We start from the raw sequence: 12,904 nt of genomic DNA, 5'->3' as shown, positions 1-12,904 counted from the left end.
CCCCTGTGTAATGAACCTTGGAGCACATTACGGTTAACTGTCACTTTAATATCTGAGATCAGTTACCGACCACGCTATGACTCTTAACCTAAATGTAGGGTTATGGGCTGAAATCTGATCTCCGATCAGCAATCGTCATGATCACACAATGACTGTAATTGGTCCTCTATGGTAATGTGTCTGCGTCGCTACATAAAGGTCACCGCGTCAGTACGCTTGGAGTTCAGTTGTCCATGTCTGGCTGCAGTGATCCAGCTCTCTTCCTCCATATCTCTATGAAACCCTGGCCTATGGGTCATTTTAATCATGTGTTAGTTTGTAATCTATCTAGATAAGCTCTGTACGCCTCACTGAGGGGACTGGGATGGCACATGGGAAGCAGGTGAGTGCATGATGCCAAATTAATTCAAAACCGATAAAATGTTACATAACATGCATTATATTTGTGATAAACCCTCCATATAAGTGGTCTATATATCTTAGATAGATTTTATATATTAGAAAATAGTTCTGTTTTTGACTTTATACATAAAAAGATTTAGCAGGAAAAACTTTTCAACATTGTTAATAATAATAGTGTGTTTCTTGAGCAGCAAATCAACTGAATATTGAAAATAATTTCTTTAGTAATGATGTAATGATGCTGAAAATTCAGCTTTTCCTCACAGGAATTATATATATATATATATATATATATAAAGAAATCTTAAATACAAAAAAACTTTTACATCAAATAAACATGGGTGAGCATAAGAAACCATTCAGTCATCTTTTTGGATATTATAGTAATGATGTGTCCAAACTCTCTCTCTCTCTCTCTCTCTCTCTCTCTCTCTCTCTCTCTCTATATATATATATATATATATCACAGTTAATGTTAAATAATTACATATTTTAATATGTGATTTAAATGAGTGTACCTGAAATTAGATCTATACCTCCATGGGGCGCCCGAATAATTGTGCAAAGGCTAAGCTTTATTCAGTTACCCTAATGAAATCTCTTTAGGATTGTCCATTATTTATAAGAGCTTTTGGAAATCACCCATCTCTCTACTTTACTCAACTGTTGCTTCCTGCTGTCCCCTTTATTCTCCCGATCACGAGTGTAGAAGCGATCAGCTAACTGCTAACTGGAGAGGATGTCTTTTCGACATCATTGTTCTATCCCTTGTCTGGCCTGGCAGCCATTCAAGTTAAAGCTTTTGCCTCCCTGCATTGACTCAATTTCCCCTTACGCTGCCCTGGTGGCGAACCTAATTGCAGTTGCGTATTGTCTTTCTGCTCTCGTCCTCTCTCCTTCCTGTCCTCCGTCATGTTCCTCTTTGTCCTTCCTTCTCCCTTCCCTTGGTGTGACATGTGGGAGTCTTTACCTTTTTGGTCTGAGGCCTGCTTGAGTTACGGATGCATTTGACCCGGGCGGGTGACTGGACCACAGCCCTCGGTAAAGAACACAGCCAGGCTCAATCCAGTGTCATTCAACTCCTGTTAAACTATTCATAATGGCTTGGGTGCCAATTGGGGGGCACAAATATGCTAACGCTCCGCTTGATGGGGCTGGACCAGGTGAACTCGAAGAACACAGATGTTTGACTGAAAGACAGCAGATATGGTGCATCATGTAGAGGTTAGCATGGGTAACGAGATGAAGCCAGAGGTCTATGAAAGGTAAATTAAAAATGTTCAATTAAAAATGTCCTCGCTCTTCTGAGCCTAATAATGGCAGTGAATTAGTTATTCAAAAGTCCAAAAGAAGTCCAATAAAGTGCATCCATCCGCACAGCACCTGGGAAGTAATAAAGGGCTGCTGAAGCAAATCAATGCGTTTTTATTAGAAAAAGTGTCCAGATTTAAAACTTTATAAACCATAATGTCTAGCTTCCACGTACTGTCGTAATTGCGTTCGCGAGAGAGTGGTGTTCCAGCGATGTCAGCGCAGAGATGTCTTCTCTGGTGAGAAGCTACGAATGCGGAAGCACAGAGGAGCGAGCAAAACAAAACACCAGTAGCGATTTGCTTTAAAGACATTCATTTAGAAAAAGCTGCTTGGTTTGACACAGACTTGTGTACGATGTTCTTCATACAACGCTATGGTACTGACAATAAACAATGGACATTTTCACCTAGATCAAAGTGAAAAAATCCTTGATGATTCTCTTCAATAAATGCAAAAAATATTCACTATACATTCAAGTACCCTAAAAAATAAAAGTGATCATTTTAGCCACTTTAAGCTACCTCATCTATATTGTTAGCTTAGCAATTCTAACTCAATTGGTTTTCCTATGTACTTCATGTGAACTTATATGCATATTATTATGAAGTTAAATAAACTTGAATTGAATTGAATGTGAGGAGATTTCAGTTGCCACTTTATGTTAGCAAAATTTTGTGTATGTGTGTATGAAGCAAGTCACTTTCAAACCAAGCAGTTTTCTGTTAGTCAGCGCAGCGAATCTGCTTGACAAACTCACAAAATCTTCTTGGGGAAATCTTTCAAAATTCCTCATCTCATTCATTCCTATTGAAATTACTATATTTTGCCTGCTAAAATCCGCAGAACAGTTTTGAGCCTGGAGCACAAAAGCAGTCATAAGTAGCTTGGGTATTTGTTTGTAGCAATAGGCAAAAATATATTGTACAGGTCAAAATTATACATTTTTTTAATGCCAAAAATAATTAAGATTTTAAGTGAAGATCATGTTCCATGAAGGTATTTTGTAAATTTCCTATACTGTAAATAAATAAAACTTCATTTTTGATAAGTAATAATGTATTGCTGAGAACTTATATATATACAGTATTGTTTTCTTTTTTTTTTGCACTCTCAGATTTCAGATTTTCAAATAGTTGCATCTCGGCCATATAATGTCCTAACAAACCATACGTCAATGAAAAGCTTATTTATTCAGCTTTCAAAAAAAAACTTTATGACTGGTTTGTGGTCCAGGGTCCAGGGTCACTATTGTATACATCACCACTTTAACTTTTAGTTAAGATTTCCCCAGGTGACTTTTGTATGAGATTTTTATACAACACTACACTATTGAAAATCAACAATGTAACCAATGTAATGCAACTGCAGCTTAAGAGGACAACAGGGTTCATCTAGATTTTAGAACAGAGCCTATGATGGGAGGCAGTATCTAACCCTTTAGCATGAATATTCCTTTTTTGTGTCCTGTTGAAGTAATGGGAACTGAGCCAGTAAAGTTTATTTATATTTCAGTTGATTCATAATTCATCATGCCTTAATTAATTTGACATCAAATGTGGGTGGCAAATATTTAGTTACAAAGCCTGTATGATGTTACTGTTTCAATTTGATGATGTTTCTTTTTTAATCAGGGTGATGTGGCTTCATACACCGTAAGCAACCATTCTCGTATTCTGGGATCCACGCTAAAAATCCCTGTCAAAAAAACAAACACTGAAACTGTGCGTTTGCCAGAGGGATTGTCATTGTACTCTGTTCCAGTTCCACCAAAGGATTTTGACTCAATTTCAAGGAAATAATAACACAAGTAGGGTGGATAACATCTCAATTTCCTTGTGGGAGAACGAGCCATTTAACTTTGGCACAGACTGTAAATAAAAGGTCTGGTGGGTCTTTAATTGACTCAACTCAAGCAGTCTCTGGAGCAACGCAGATGGACCAGCCAGCGCCACCAGTATCATCATGGCTGGAGGTCGATGTGGATTTGGGGTTTGCCCTCTTTTTTCTCTTACTTCTCTGCCTTTTTTTGGTGGTAACCATTGTGCGTTGCGCTCAAACAGTTGTGGATCCATACGGAGCCATTTCCACCTCCACCTACCAGGAGGAGCAGATAAATAACTGATATCTGATCTCGCCAATCCAACACAAAGGACTTTCTGAAAAACTCTGTGTCCAGAATGGAAGTTTGTGCATTATGCAATGATGAACAATTGTCAGATGGCCTTTTTCGTCACATGATATCATTACATCATTTCAAACATGAAATGTAGTCAGTGTTATGCCAGAAATGAAAAAAATATAAATACAGTCATTATGCAGTAATGGCCAAACGTTTGAACAAGAAAGTAGAAAAAGGCTTTTGAAGTATTCCAAAGTTTATTGGATTATATTTATAGGAAAATATACTGTATCAGTCTTTAAAAATATTTTATTTAAGTCAGTGTTTCTTTGTAATTATTTGTGAAATTTACAAGCAACTTTTGAGTGAAATGTTTTATACATCTTACATAATATTATTTTGTGTCCTGTCTTTTTTTTTTTTTTGTATTACATTCACACTTCTTACACTGCATTTCAATTCATAGGAGAGAATTTCCTACCAAAGAGACTAAAAATACAGAGAACAAATCAATGTCTAACAGCTATTTTAAAATTGTAAAATAGAACTGTAGGGGTAGGTTTTTGCACAATAGGGTAGGAGTGGGGGATAACCACAAGATCAAGTCAAGATAAATGTTTATTGCAAAATTGGATTAAGTTGACAAGAGTGATGTAGAACTATTCTCTATGAAGTTTACACTGGTGATGTACCAGAGGAAAAAGTGGATTTCACACACTGCAAAAAATGGCTTATCTTACTTAGTCTTGTTTCTATTCAAAATATCGACATAAGATATTTAGTCTTGTTTCCAGGGGAAAGAAACTAAATTAAGTGCATTTTACTTAAACAAGTAAAATTATCTGCCAGTGAGGTAAGTAAAATGTTCTTAAAACAAGAGTTTTTTATTAAATGTAAGAGCATTTTCCCCCACTCTACCTTACTACCACACTTTGCAACATCCGCCAGACATGTATTGAACTACAGTTGCAGAGGTTTTATTTTCTTTTAGTGTTTGAACCCAAGGTTTGAACCTGGGACCTCTTGCAAGCGAAAATGAATACCAATGAGCCAATAGATATAATGTAGAAATATGCAACATTTGTTAGTTATGTGGTTTAGCATAAATTATGTTTATACTGAATATTTCAAAAGATGACAAATGGCACGTATTAACTAACCTAAATGTAAAAATTGCTGTTGTAATGCTAAATGTAAATATAGGTAAATAGGCCTATTTCCCATCTGCTAACAGTAATGTTTTTAAGTGATGGTGGCCAAGCTATTCCTATATGGCCTATTTGTTTCACGTTCTTCTTCAAGGAATTTCCTTGATCTTAGAAAAGATCCTTTTCGTAGGCCCATGGGATTTGTGTGTTAAGGTTTTTAAAAGTAAATTTACCAAAGGTTTCAAAGAATGTACATTTCTAGATGATTGGTATAATGCTTCACTTTTTTCCATGTTGAAATGAAAAGAAACGTGCACTGATTATTATGCTTATTGTGAACAAAAATGAATAAAGGGATTTTATTATGTTAATAATTACATTCGTACATTTTATCAAAAGTCTGATTATTTATTTATTTATTTATAGGAATATAAGATAAGAATTTGCATAAGGATTTGACTGCATAAGTGCCATGCTGCTGATGACTTGTGTGTTTTCAGATAGGCAGGCATTGATCAATCTGTCTCACATACTGAGAGGCACTCTTCCATTTCAGCCATTTGAGTCTACACATGCACTAGAGATCTTTCGAAGATTGCAGGACAGCCATTTTCAGTGGCTGTGTGAATAACTTGACCACAAAGCACTTATTTGATGAAATAAACCTTGTCCATTTAACTTCGTTTTGAAAAGAAAATTCAATGATATGTGTTAGAGATAATCAGACCAGAATAATAGGCAATTATTTTTAACCAGCCCAGTGTATCATACTGAACATCCTCTTGTATATTTTGAAAACCCTGGGCTTGTAGCCAGCAGGATCCTATCAGCAAACTCATTATTCTATTGTAGGCAAATTGCCCTCGATCCCCTGTAGATAAACTGTCTGTTGTGGAATGCTGATCAGGAGCTGCTACAGCAGTGGCAGTGAACCATGATGCTTCCCAGCAGCCTGAAGTCTCTGGATGGACACATCTGCAGACACTTGTCTCTCATGATTAGCTGGAAGTGAGCAGTCTTGATTCCACTTCCTGGGTTCTGCTCACTTCGTGAACATCAGCGTACTTGAGATGACCTTCCACTTAAGAAGAACCTTCCCATCACCAGCTGCATATTCCACCCAAGAATTCATTACTTTCCCCCTCTTTAAACAGTTAAAGAAATTAATAGTACTCTTATGTAACATGAACAGAAACACTCATTAATGCATGTGTTATAAAAACAACTGTAGAAATAAAATGGAAAAAAAGTATCATGGTATTTTTTGTTTATAAGATAGGAATTAATAACAAAATAAAGATATTTTTAAAAAGATATCTTTGACCATATCTTTCCAACATATATGTAGGACACGTTAAACCAGTTTGTGTGTCACTGCACCTTTTTATTTTTAATCTATTAATTATTCAGACCACAGAATAGAATTTAACAATAGAGAGAGAAAAGAACAATAGATAGATAGCACATAAAGCCCACAAACAGTAAGGTAAGCCATCATAACCATGATGATCAGTAGTAAATAACTTAAAGGTAACAGTAAAGATTAAACTCTTTATTTTCCCCGTTTGTATTACTGTTATTGACATCTTCTGCCACTACTAATATGTCTGCGATCTACGTGCGATGAAGCACTTCCGCTCACGTCCGCGCTCATCCGATGATATTCGTCTGTTTCCGCCTGGAACTTCCTTTCTGGCAGCGGCTTAATCTTCGCCAACATGCCAGTGAGTACCAGAGAGCGAAAAAATGTCAATATAGACCACTTACATGACATTGAGACCTAAATATCGAAGCGGGTTAAAGAACATGTCCTTATGGCTGACCTTAATGTGCGCGTTGTCGCATGAACTTGAAGATGAAAGTAAAAACAAGTGTTAAGTCTTGAATGGTTCGGCAGCGTGCGCTCGCACCCTGCATCAAGATGGCGGCGCGCGCACAGTACAAAAATATGGACGTTTAACAGTAATTTGACGCACGATTAAGTATCTATGTGTTGTATAGTCTGATATTATGAAATTACACTTTAAAACGGCAGAACTGTGTAATGCCTATGAGAGAAGTTACCAGTTGCTTTATGACAATAAATGATTTCATGCAGCTCTCTGGAGTTGCCAGAATTAACTGAAAATAATGGAAACGCAATGGCTTCTACATGGCTCTCAAAACACAATTATCTGCCTACCTAGACAATATTTTTGGACATTGTTTGCTGCTGTTATGGCCAAAATGCTGTCTGGGTAGTGGGAAGTTGCTGGACAAATGGTGTTAATTGGCAGTTTTTCATGTCAAATCATATTGTTTGTTAATAGCTCGCAAAAGATTTGCTGCACCCGACCCCCGAGGAGGAGAAGAGGACGCACAAGAAGAAGCGTCTCGTACAGTGCCCCAATTCTTATTTCATGGATGTCAAGTGTCCAGGTGAGTGTCCTGCACGTGACTGGATCATTGGACTAGTCGTCGTCTGAATGGTCTTAATGTCTGTCTTGTTTTTCAGGATGTTATAAGATCACGACGGTGTTCAGCCACGCACAGACAGTCGTGCTTTGCGTCGGTTGCTCAACTGTGCTGTGTCAGCCCACCGGAGGCAAAGCTCGACTTACAGAAGGTTCGTTTGTTTTTACTCAAACTCAGATATGTTTAGGAGCAACAGTGGAATGGTAGTTATTATAAACCCACATATTATAGAGCTCGGGCGTAGACGTCATGGAATGGTGCATTGTGGGTAACAGCGGCCATTGTAGGGGCAATGCAAAGCCGGTTTGTAATAAGATAATAGCGTAGCCGGCCAGTCTCCAGAAAAAGTTATAGAATGTGACAAAAAAAGTTTGAAAAAAAGGCTATACCATATACGGACAAACTTAATGAAGCCAAACAATGCTACTTAAAAGAAATTGAGGTTATAAGCGGGATTGATCCCTATGAACACAATGTTTGGTGTAATAATTATGAAAGTTTACCCAGCCTCAGTTTCCCTGATATTTCCTCCTACCTGGTCTGTGGAGTGAGCGCTTACATCTCCGATCAATTTAAAAATGTCAAGTCACTGGAGGCTCACCTGCAGTTCACAAATGGATGGGTGCAAGATGTGCAGATCAAACGTGGAGAAAACAATAGTTCGCACTAGGTAATGTTAACGTTAACCAAGCATCAGTGGTGACACACGTACACACTTGTCAGATTCTGCAAGCTATAAAGCTTGTCTATGCGGGTTTGTTACACTTTTTTTTACTTGTTTACTTACATGTTCTGCACTTGTTCTTATCGTTTAATAATCCATGGTCTGTACACATGTTCTTATGGAAGCTAGTTGAGACAGAGACACACCATACACAACATGTCTCATAACTATGTACAACTATCAATTTCATGTTGCACAATATATGTGAGCCATGTAAATTGCATAAATATGCATACTACATCCAAAAGAAATATCTTAATTGTATTTGATACTATAGCTTCTATATTTTAATTTCACTATTGTTCTGTAAATATATATATATTTTTTTTAAATGCAATCGTATTTTTGCAATAGTTATATAATAGAATAATGTAAATAATAATAAAGTAAAAATATATTTTGAATAAGTATGTTAATTTGTTTTGAGGCCGCCTGAAAAATCTGCTGTTGATGTAAGGAATGAAGCATAAGTCATTCCTTAAGCCAAGTTGACCGTTTAAAATGCAGATTTTCAGGTCTCATTGATATTCGTTGGCCTTATTCAAGTCATAATATTACTGTAAATTGCTGTAATTGATGATGCCGCGCAGGTAAACACTGGCGCTGTATTGGGAATAGCATTGAAATGAACTATACAGACAGCGCGTTAAGTTAGCAGCTGCTGACTGGTGCAAACATAATTTTTAAGTTCAGTTTATGATAGATTTAAATAATTTCTCATCGAGTATGACAGCATTTACAGACATTTTTGGGAGTTTGGATGCTGATCCCCTCCCAACTCTTGGCCATTCTTTATCGTTCAGTTTATATAAATGGAATCTGTCCTTAATTTGTGATTATTGCAGTAATTTAGGGGCTTGTTGTGCATGAAGTATTCTGAGTATTCATATTATATTTATCATCACAGGTCTGCAGTGTATTAGTCTCTCTGATTTCTTTCAGACCTTTTAAACTCTTACAAACGTTTAGGTGATTTTAATAGATGTTCAGCTAAATATCATGTGGATGATTGAGGCTTGATTATCCTATTTATTAGAGCTTTATTAGACCTATTTGAGCATCGGCTCAACCAGTGAAATGTTGGATGTGGGATCTTTTTGTCCAACTAATGGCAATAATGTTTTAGAAACCCGTTTGAAGTTTATTTTATTGTAACTGGAGGCACAGAAATGAAACTTCACCTACAGTATAAAAACAGAATGTGTGCTGCTTTCCAAATGTTTGAGGGCACTGTGGGGTGATATTCATGCTCTTGTTGTTAATGAGCCTAGCTGTTGTGTCTGATAATGACCTCTCTTTTTAATATGATTTCTCCAGGGTGTTCTTTCAGAAGGAAGCAGCATTAAGATGTTTTCTGGATGCTTTGTTTGAGAGAGAGGGAGGAGACGGACCGGCCTCAGTGACAGCAGCCTGATTATTTCAAGCAAGAGATGAAGTAGATCCAATCACCCATAGAGGTCTGAAGAACTGACAGAAACACCCTCCAACCTAGCGTCTCTTTCTCTCTCTGTCTCAGTCTCAATAAAATGTTTGGGCTACAGTGTCATGCTGTCATGCTTTGTACACGTGGATGATTTAGTTGATCAGAATTTTGAGTCTTCAACCCTTACCAAAGCTATTCTGAGAAAAATAATCAATTTAATATGCAGGTATGGTGCTTAGAAAACCCATTACAATGAATGGTTAATTCATTTAAACAGCAAGTCTTTTAATATGCTGCTTACAATTTCCATGGGAACTCTTTTTTTTTATGATTCCTTAAAGAATTGAAAATTAAAAAGTGCATTTTATTTGAAACATTCTCTTGTAACATACGAAAAGTCTTTAAAGTGTCCATTTTGATTATTGTGTCCTTGCTGAATAGAAGTATATATTTCATCAGGAACTGTAGTATTTCTAAAAGAAAAGGAAAAAACACTCAAATGGAAGCACTTATGATACCATGAGATAGTAGCCTGCATGTTTTCCCTAAAAATTCCCATCTAAAAATGAAGTATTGCTTAATAAGTGAAGTGAAGTGACATACAGCCAACTATGGTGACCCATACTCAGAATTTGTGTTTTGCATATAACCCATCTAAAGTAAACACGCACCCGGAGCAGTATTACTGAGGTTCTGGTTAAATGTAATAAAACTCTGCAGTAAAAATGCATTAGGATTTCTTAATAGCTTTTCGAAAAAGGCATTTCTTCCCAGTATTCATAAAATACAGATGACATTCATTATCAAGGCCGAGGCACCAAAGACCCTAATGAGTGGGTTGAACATAGTAACCCACTGAGTGTAGAATGGTGATGATCAAATAGCATCAGTGGATGACATTTTATTAATCATTACCTGAGAGAAGAACCGCAAGATAAAGTGATACATGACAGGATGCATCAAGAGCAGTTATCTTACAAAATACTGTATACAAGATAAACTGTCAAAAAAAATAAATGTCTGTGCTAGAATACTCAAACTCATCTGTACAGCATTTAAAAACCCACAGCGCAGCACTTTGACAGGAAGCGGTTGTGTCGTGTCATTTAGTTTCTGAGATCATTAGTTGATTGCTTCTCTCTGCCGAACTGCTATCTTCAGTGGCTCCTTAATGATAATATGATGAAATCAATTCAATTGTATTCTCTACCCTCCAGGAACGAGACCAGTGGACTAAATTGTCTGTGTCCCTCCTTAACCAAATCAACTGCAAATTGTGGCTCCCTAATGACGCCTTGTGGGAATGAAACCGCAGCCTCATGGGAGGATCTCATGATTACTTTCAAGAGTCAAAACTTTAGTATACTCCACTACCTTCTCTTATTATAGATAGATAGCCTATAGATATTATATTGCTTACTCGTTTTTTCTTATGAATTCACCAGGATGCATCTTTACCACATGGTGTTCTCCTGTGAACCATGTTTTGGAGCAATGCATTCATGCTATGCACAATCATTTTCCCATTATGAAGAACATTAGTCTAACTACCACACACTTTGCTTTAGAGCAGCAGGCCGGCTTCAACCGTTCTGTACAAATGCAGTTCCCAAAATGACCACACAGTGTCAGAAAATCAGTAACCCAGAAGTCTGCTTTAGCTTTTGGGGTTTCTGTTTTGACTACATATGCATTTCGACTGCCTTGTTATCATCAAAACATTCTCTGTTGGCAAAAAATTTAAACAAAAAGCTATTTTAATCAATATATGGCATAGGAAAAAACTATTGTATTATATTTAATTGCAAACAATAAAGTTACATTCATTAAAATAAACACTAGATATACATTTGATTGAAATAAATATATCTAACAGTACTTATTATAATGAGTTAAAATGTAGGCTAATAGAAACTAATTTAAAAATAATTAGACTTCTCAATGATAATTTTATGGAATAAATGTGAACTATATTATAATTATATATTAAAGATGGCTTTAAAAATTAGGATGGGGGTCCCCACATGAGGATGATCACATTTAGGGGTCAATGGCATCTAAGTTTTCTCCTTCTGTTGACTGCTAAAGAGGATATTTAGAAGAAAGTTGGTAACCAAACAGTCGACGGTAACTTCCATAATATTTTTTCCACAAGTCAGTGGCTACCATCAGATATTTAGTTACCAACATACTTCAGTTTATCTTATTCTGTGCTAAACAGAAAAAAAGAAATTCATACAGGTTTTGAACAAGTAAAAGGTCAATAAATCATGACAGAATTTTCATATTGGGGGGGGGGGGGTATAAACAATAGTCTCATATTTATTGTTGCCATGATTTAGCATTGCCATTGCCTTACAATGAGATGCTCTCAAGGGTGAACTTGACCTTCAGCCTCCACAATCCCTAAATTCACATTCAAGTCTGGCTCCATGCAATGGCCAGTTTTCACCGTCCAGTCAATTCTTGATAGACTTGAGGTTTCAACATACTCTTCAGAGCATTTAAGCACTCTCTTAAAAAACAAACAAAACAATAACACCTAAAACTGGACATAGGTAAGAAAGCCTCCTGCTAAATGCAATCAAACATCTCGCCATAATAATATTTTTAATGCTGCTGTCTTTAGTTGATATATTAAACGCTTGTTTTCCATGACATGTCTATATGTTATGCCGCTGTCAGAGTGAAAGTCTCTCCGGATACCTGACTGTGAGTTGCGCTCATGTGAAGAGGCTACCGAAGGCCATCTGTAGTAATAGGGTCATCTATTATAGGGCTCTCACTCGCTCTCTGGTTTCCATTCCCCGGCCCCTGTCTCAGCACTTCGTCAGGACGAATGAGAGGAGGAGTTTAACTAACCACATTACTGTGGGCCACATGCATATCCCAGCACTCCCTCAATTAAACCCCCTCCACCATAATCTCCGTTATCCCATTAACACACATACACAAGAATGCCTGAACATGCTTTACATTACTGGTGTCCATCACAGATTAAAAAAAAAAACAACAACAATAACTGTATACTGTAATTCACACTGTAATAAAACAATTAGCCCACATTGTATCTAGCTTTTCTTAGTCACAGATACTAAAAATGGTAAATTACTTTGAATCACACACATGTAAGAACAACAATATTCTCCCAAATTTTGCCCCAGCATCTGAGCAAACAGTTATATATTAAATGGAAGTTAATTCCCAGAAAGCATAGCTGAAGAATATGTGATTACTGTTAACTACTGTTACTGTTATAGGCTGTGATTTTGTTTTACAGTTTTTTTTATGGCAATGTTGTTGTTTTCTGTTGTTACTTT

General features: G+C 36.7%; 2 protein-coding genes across 2 annotated transcripts; both read left to right on the top strand.

The window, feature by feature from the left end:
* Positions 1 to 3,171: 3,171 nt before the first annotated feature.
* LOC132144660 (cortexin domain-containing 1 protein-like) lies at positions 3,172 to 3,911 on the top strand. The gene has a single exon (XM_059555219.1). The coding sequence runs from the start codon at positions 3,650 to 3,652 to the stop codon at positions 3,836 to 3,838; it is 189 nt and encodes a 62-aa protein (XP_059411202.1). The 5' UTR covers positions 3,172 to 3,649; the 3' UTR covers positions 3,839 to 3,911.
* A 2,687-nt stretch (positions 3,912 to 6,598) lies between these two features.
* LOC132145148 (small ribosomal subunit protein eS27-like) lies at positions 6,599 to 9,699 on the top strand. The gene is made up of 4 exons (XM_059555924.1): positions 6,599 to 6,707; positions 7,293 to 7,401; positions 7,478 to 7,588; positions 9,479 to 9,699. Exons 1-4 carry the CDS (start codon positions 6,702 to 6,704, stop codon positions 9,505 to 9,507), a joined length of 255 nt encoding a protein of 84 aa, XP_059411907.1. The 5' UTR covers positions 6,599 to 6,701; the 3' UTR covers positions 9,508 to 9,699.
* Positions 9,700 to 12,904: the final 3,205 nt, after the last annotated feature.

The sequence above is a fragment of the Carassius carassius genome, chromosome 8 (assembly GCF_963082965.1).
Source record: "Carassius carassius chromosome 8, fCarCar2.1, whole genome shotgun sequence".
In the NCBI taxonomy this organism is placed as follows: domain Eukaryota; kingdom Metazoa; phylum Chordata; class Actinopteri; order Cypriniformes; family Cyprinidae; genus Carassius; species Carassius carassius.
The sequence above is the reverse complement of the archived record's forward strand: the minus strand, read 5'-3'. Positions and strand labels throughout refer to the sequence as shown.

Coding starts and splice junctions, on each gene's coding strand:
- LOC132144660 (XM_059555219.1), top strand. CDS start 3,650: ATGGACCAGCCAGCGCCACCAGTATCATCATGGCTGGAGGTCGATGTG.
- LOC132145148 (XM_059555924.1), top strand. Junction 7,402..7,477: donor CATGGATGTCAAGTGTCCAG/GTGAGTGTCCTG, acceptor CTTGTTTTTCAG/GATGTTATAAGATCACGACG. Junction 7,589..9,478: donor CAAAGCTCGACTTACAGAAG/GTTCGTTTGTTT, acceptor TGATTTCTCCAG/GGTGTTCTTTCAGAAGGAAG.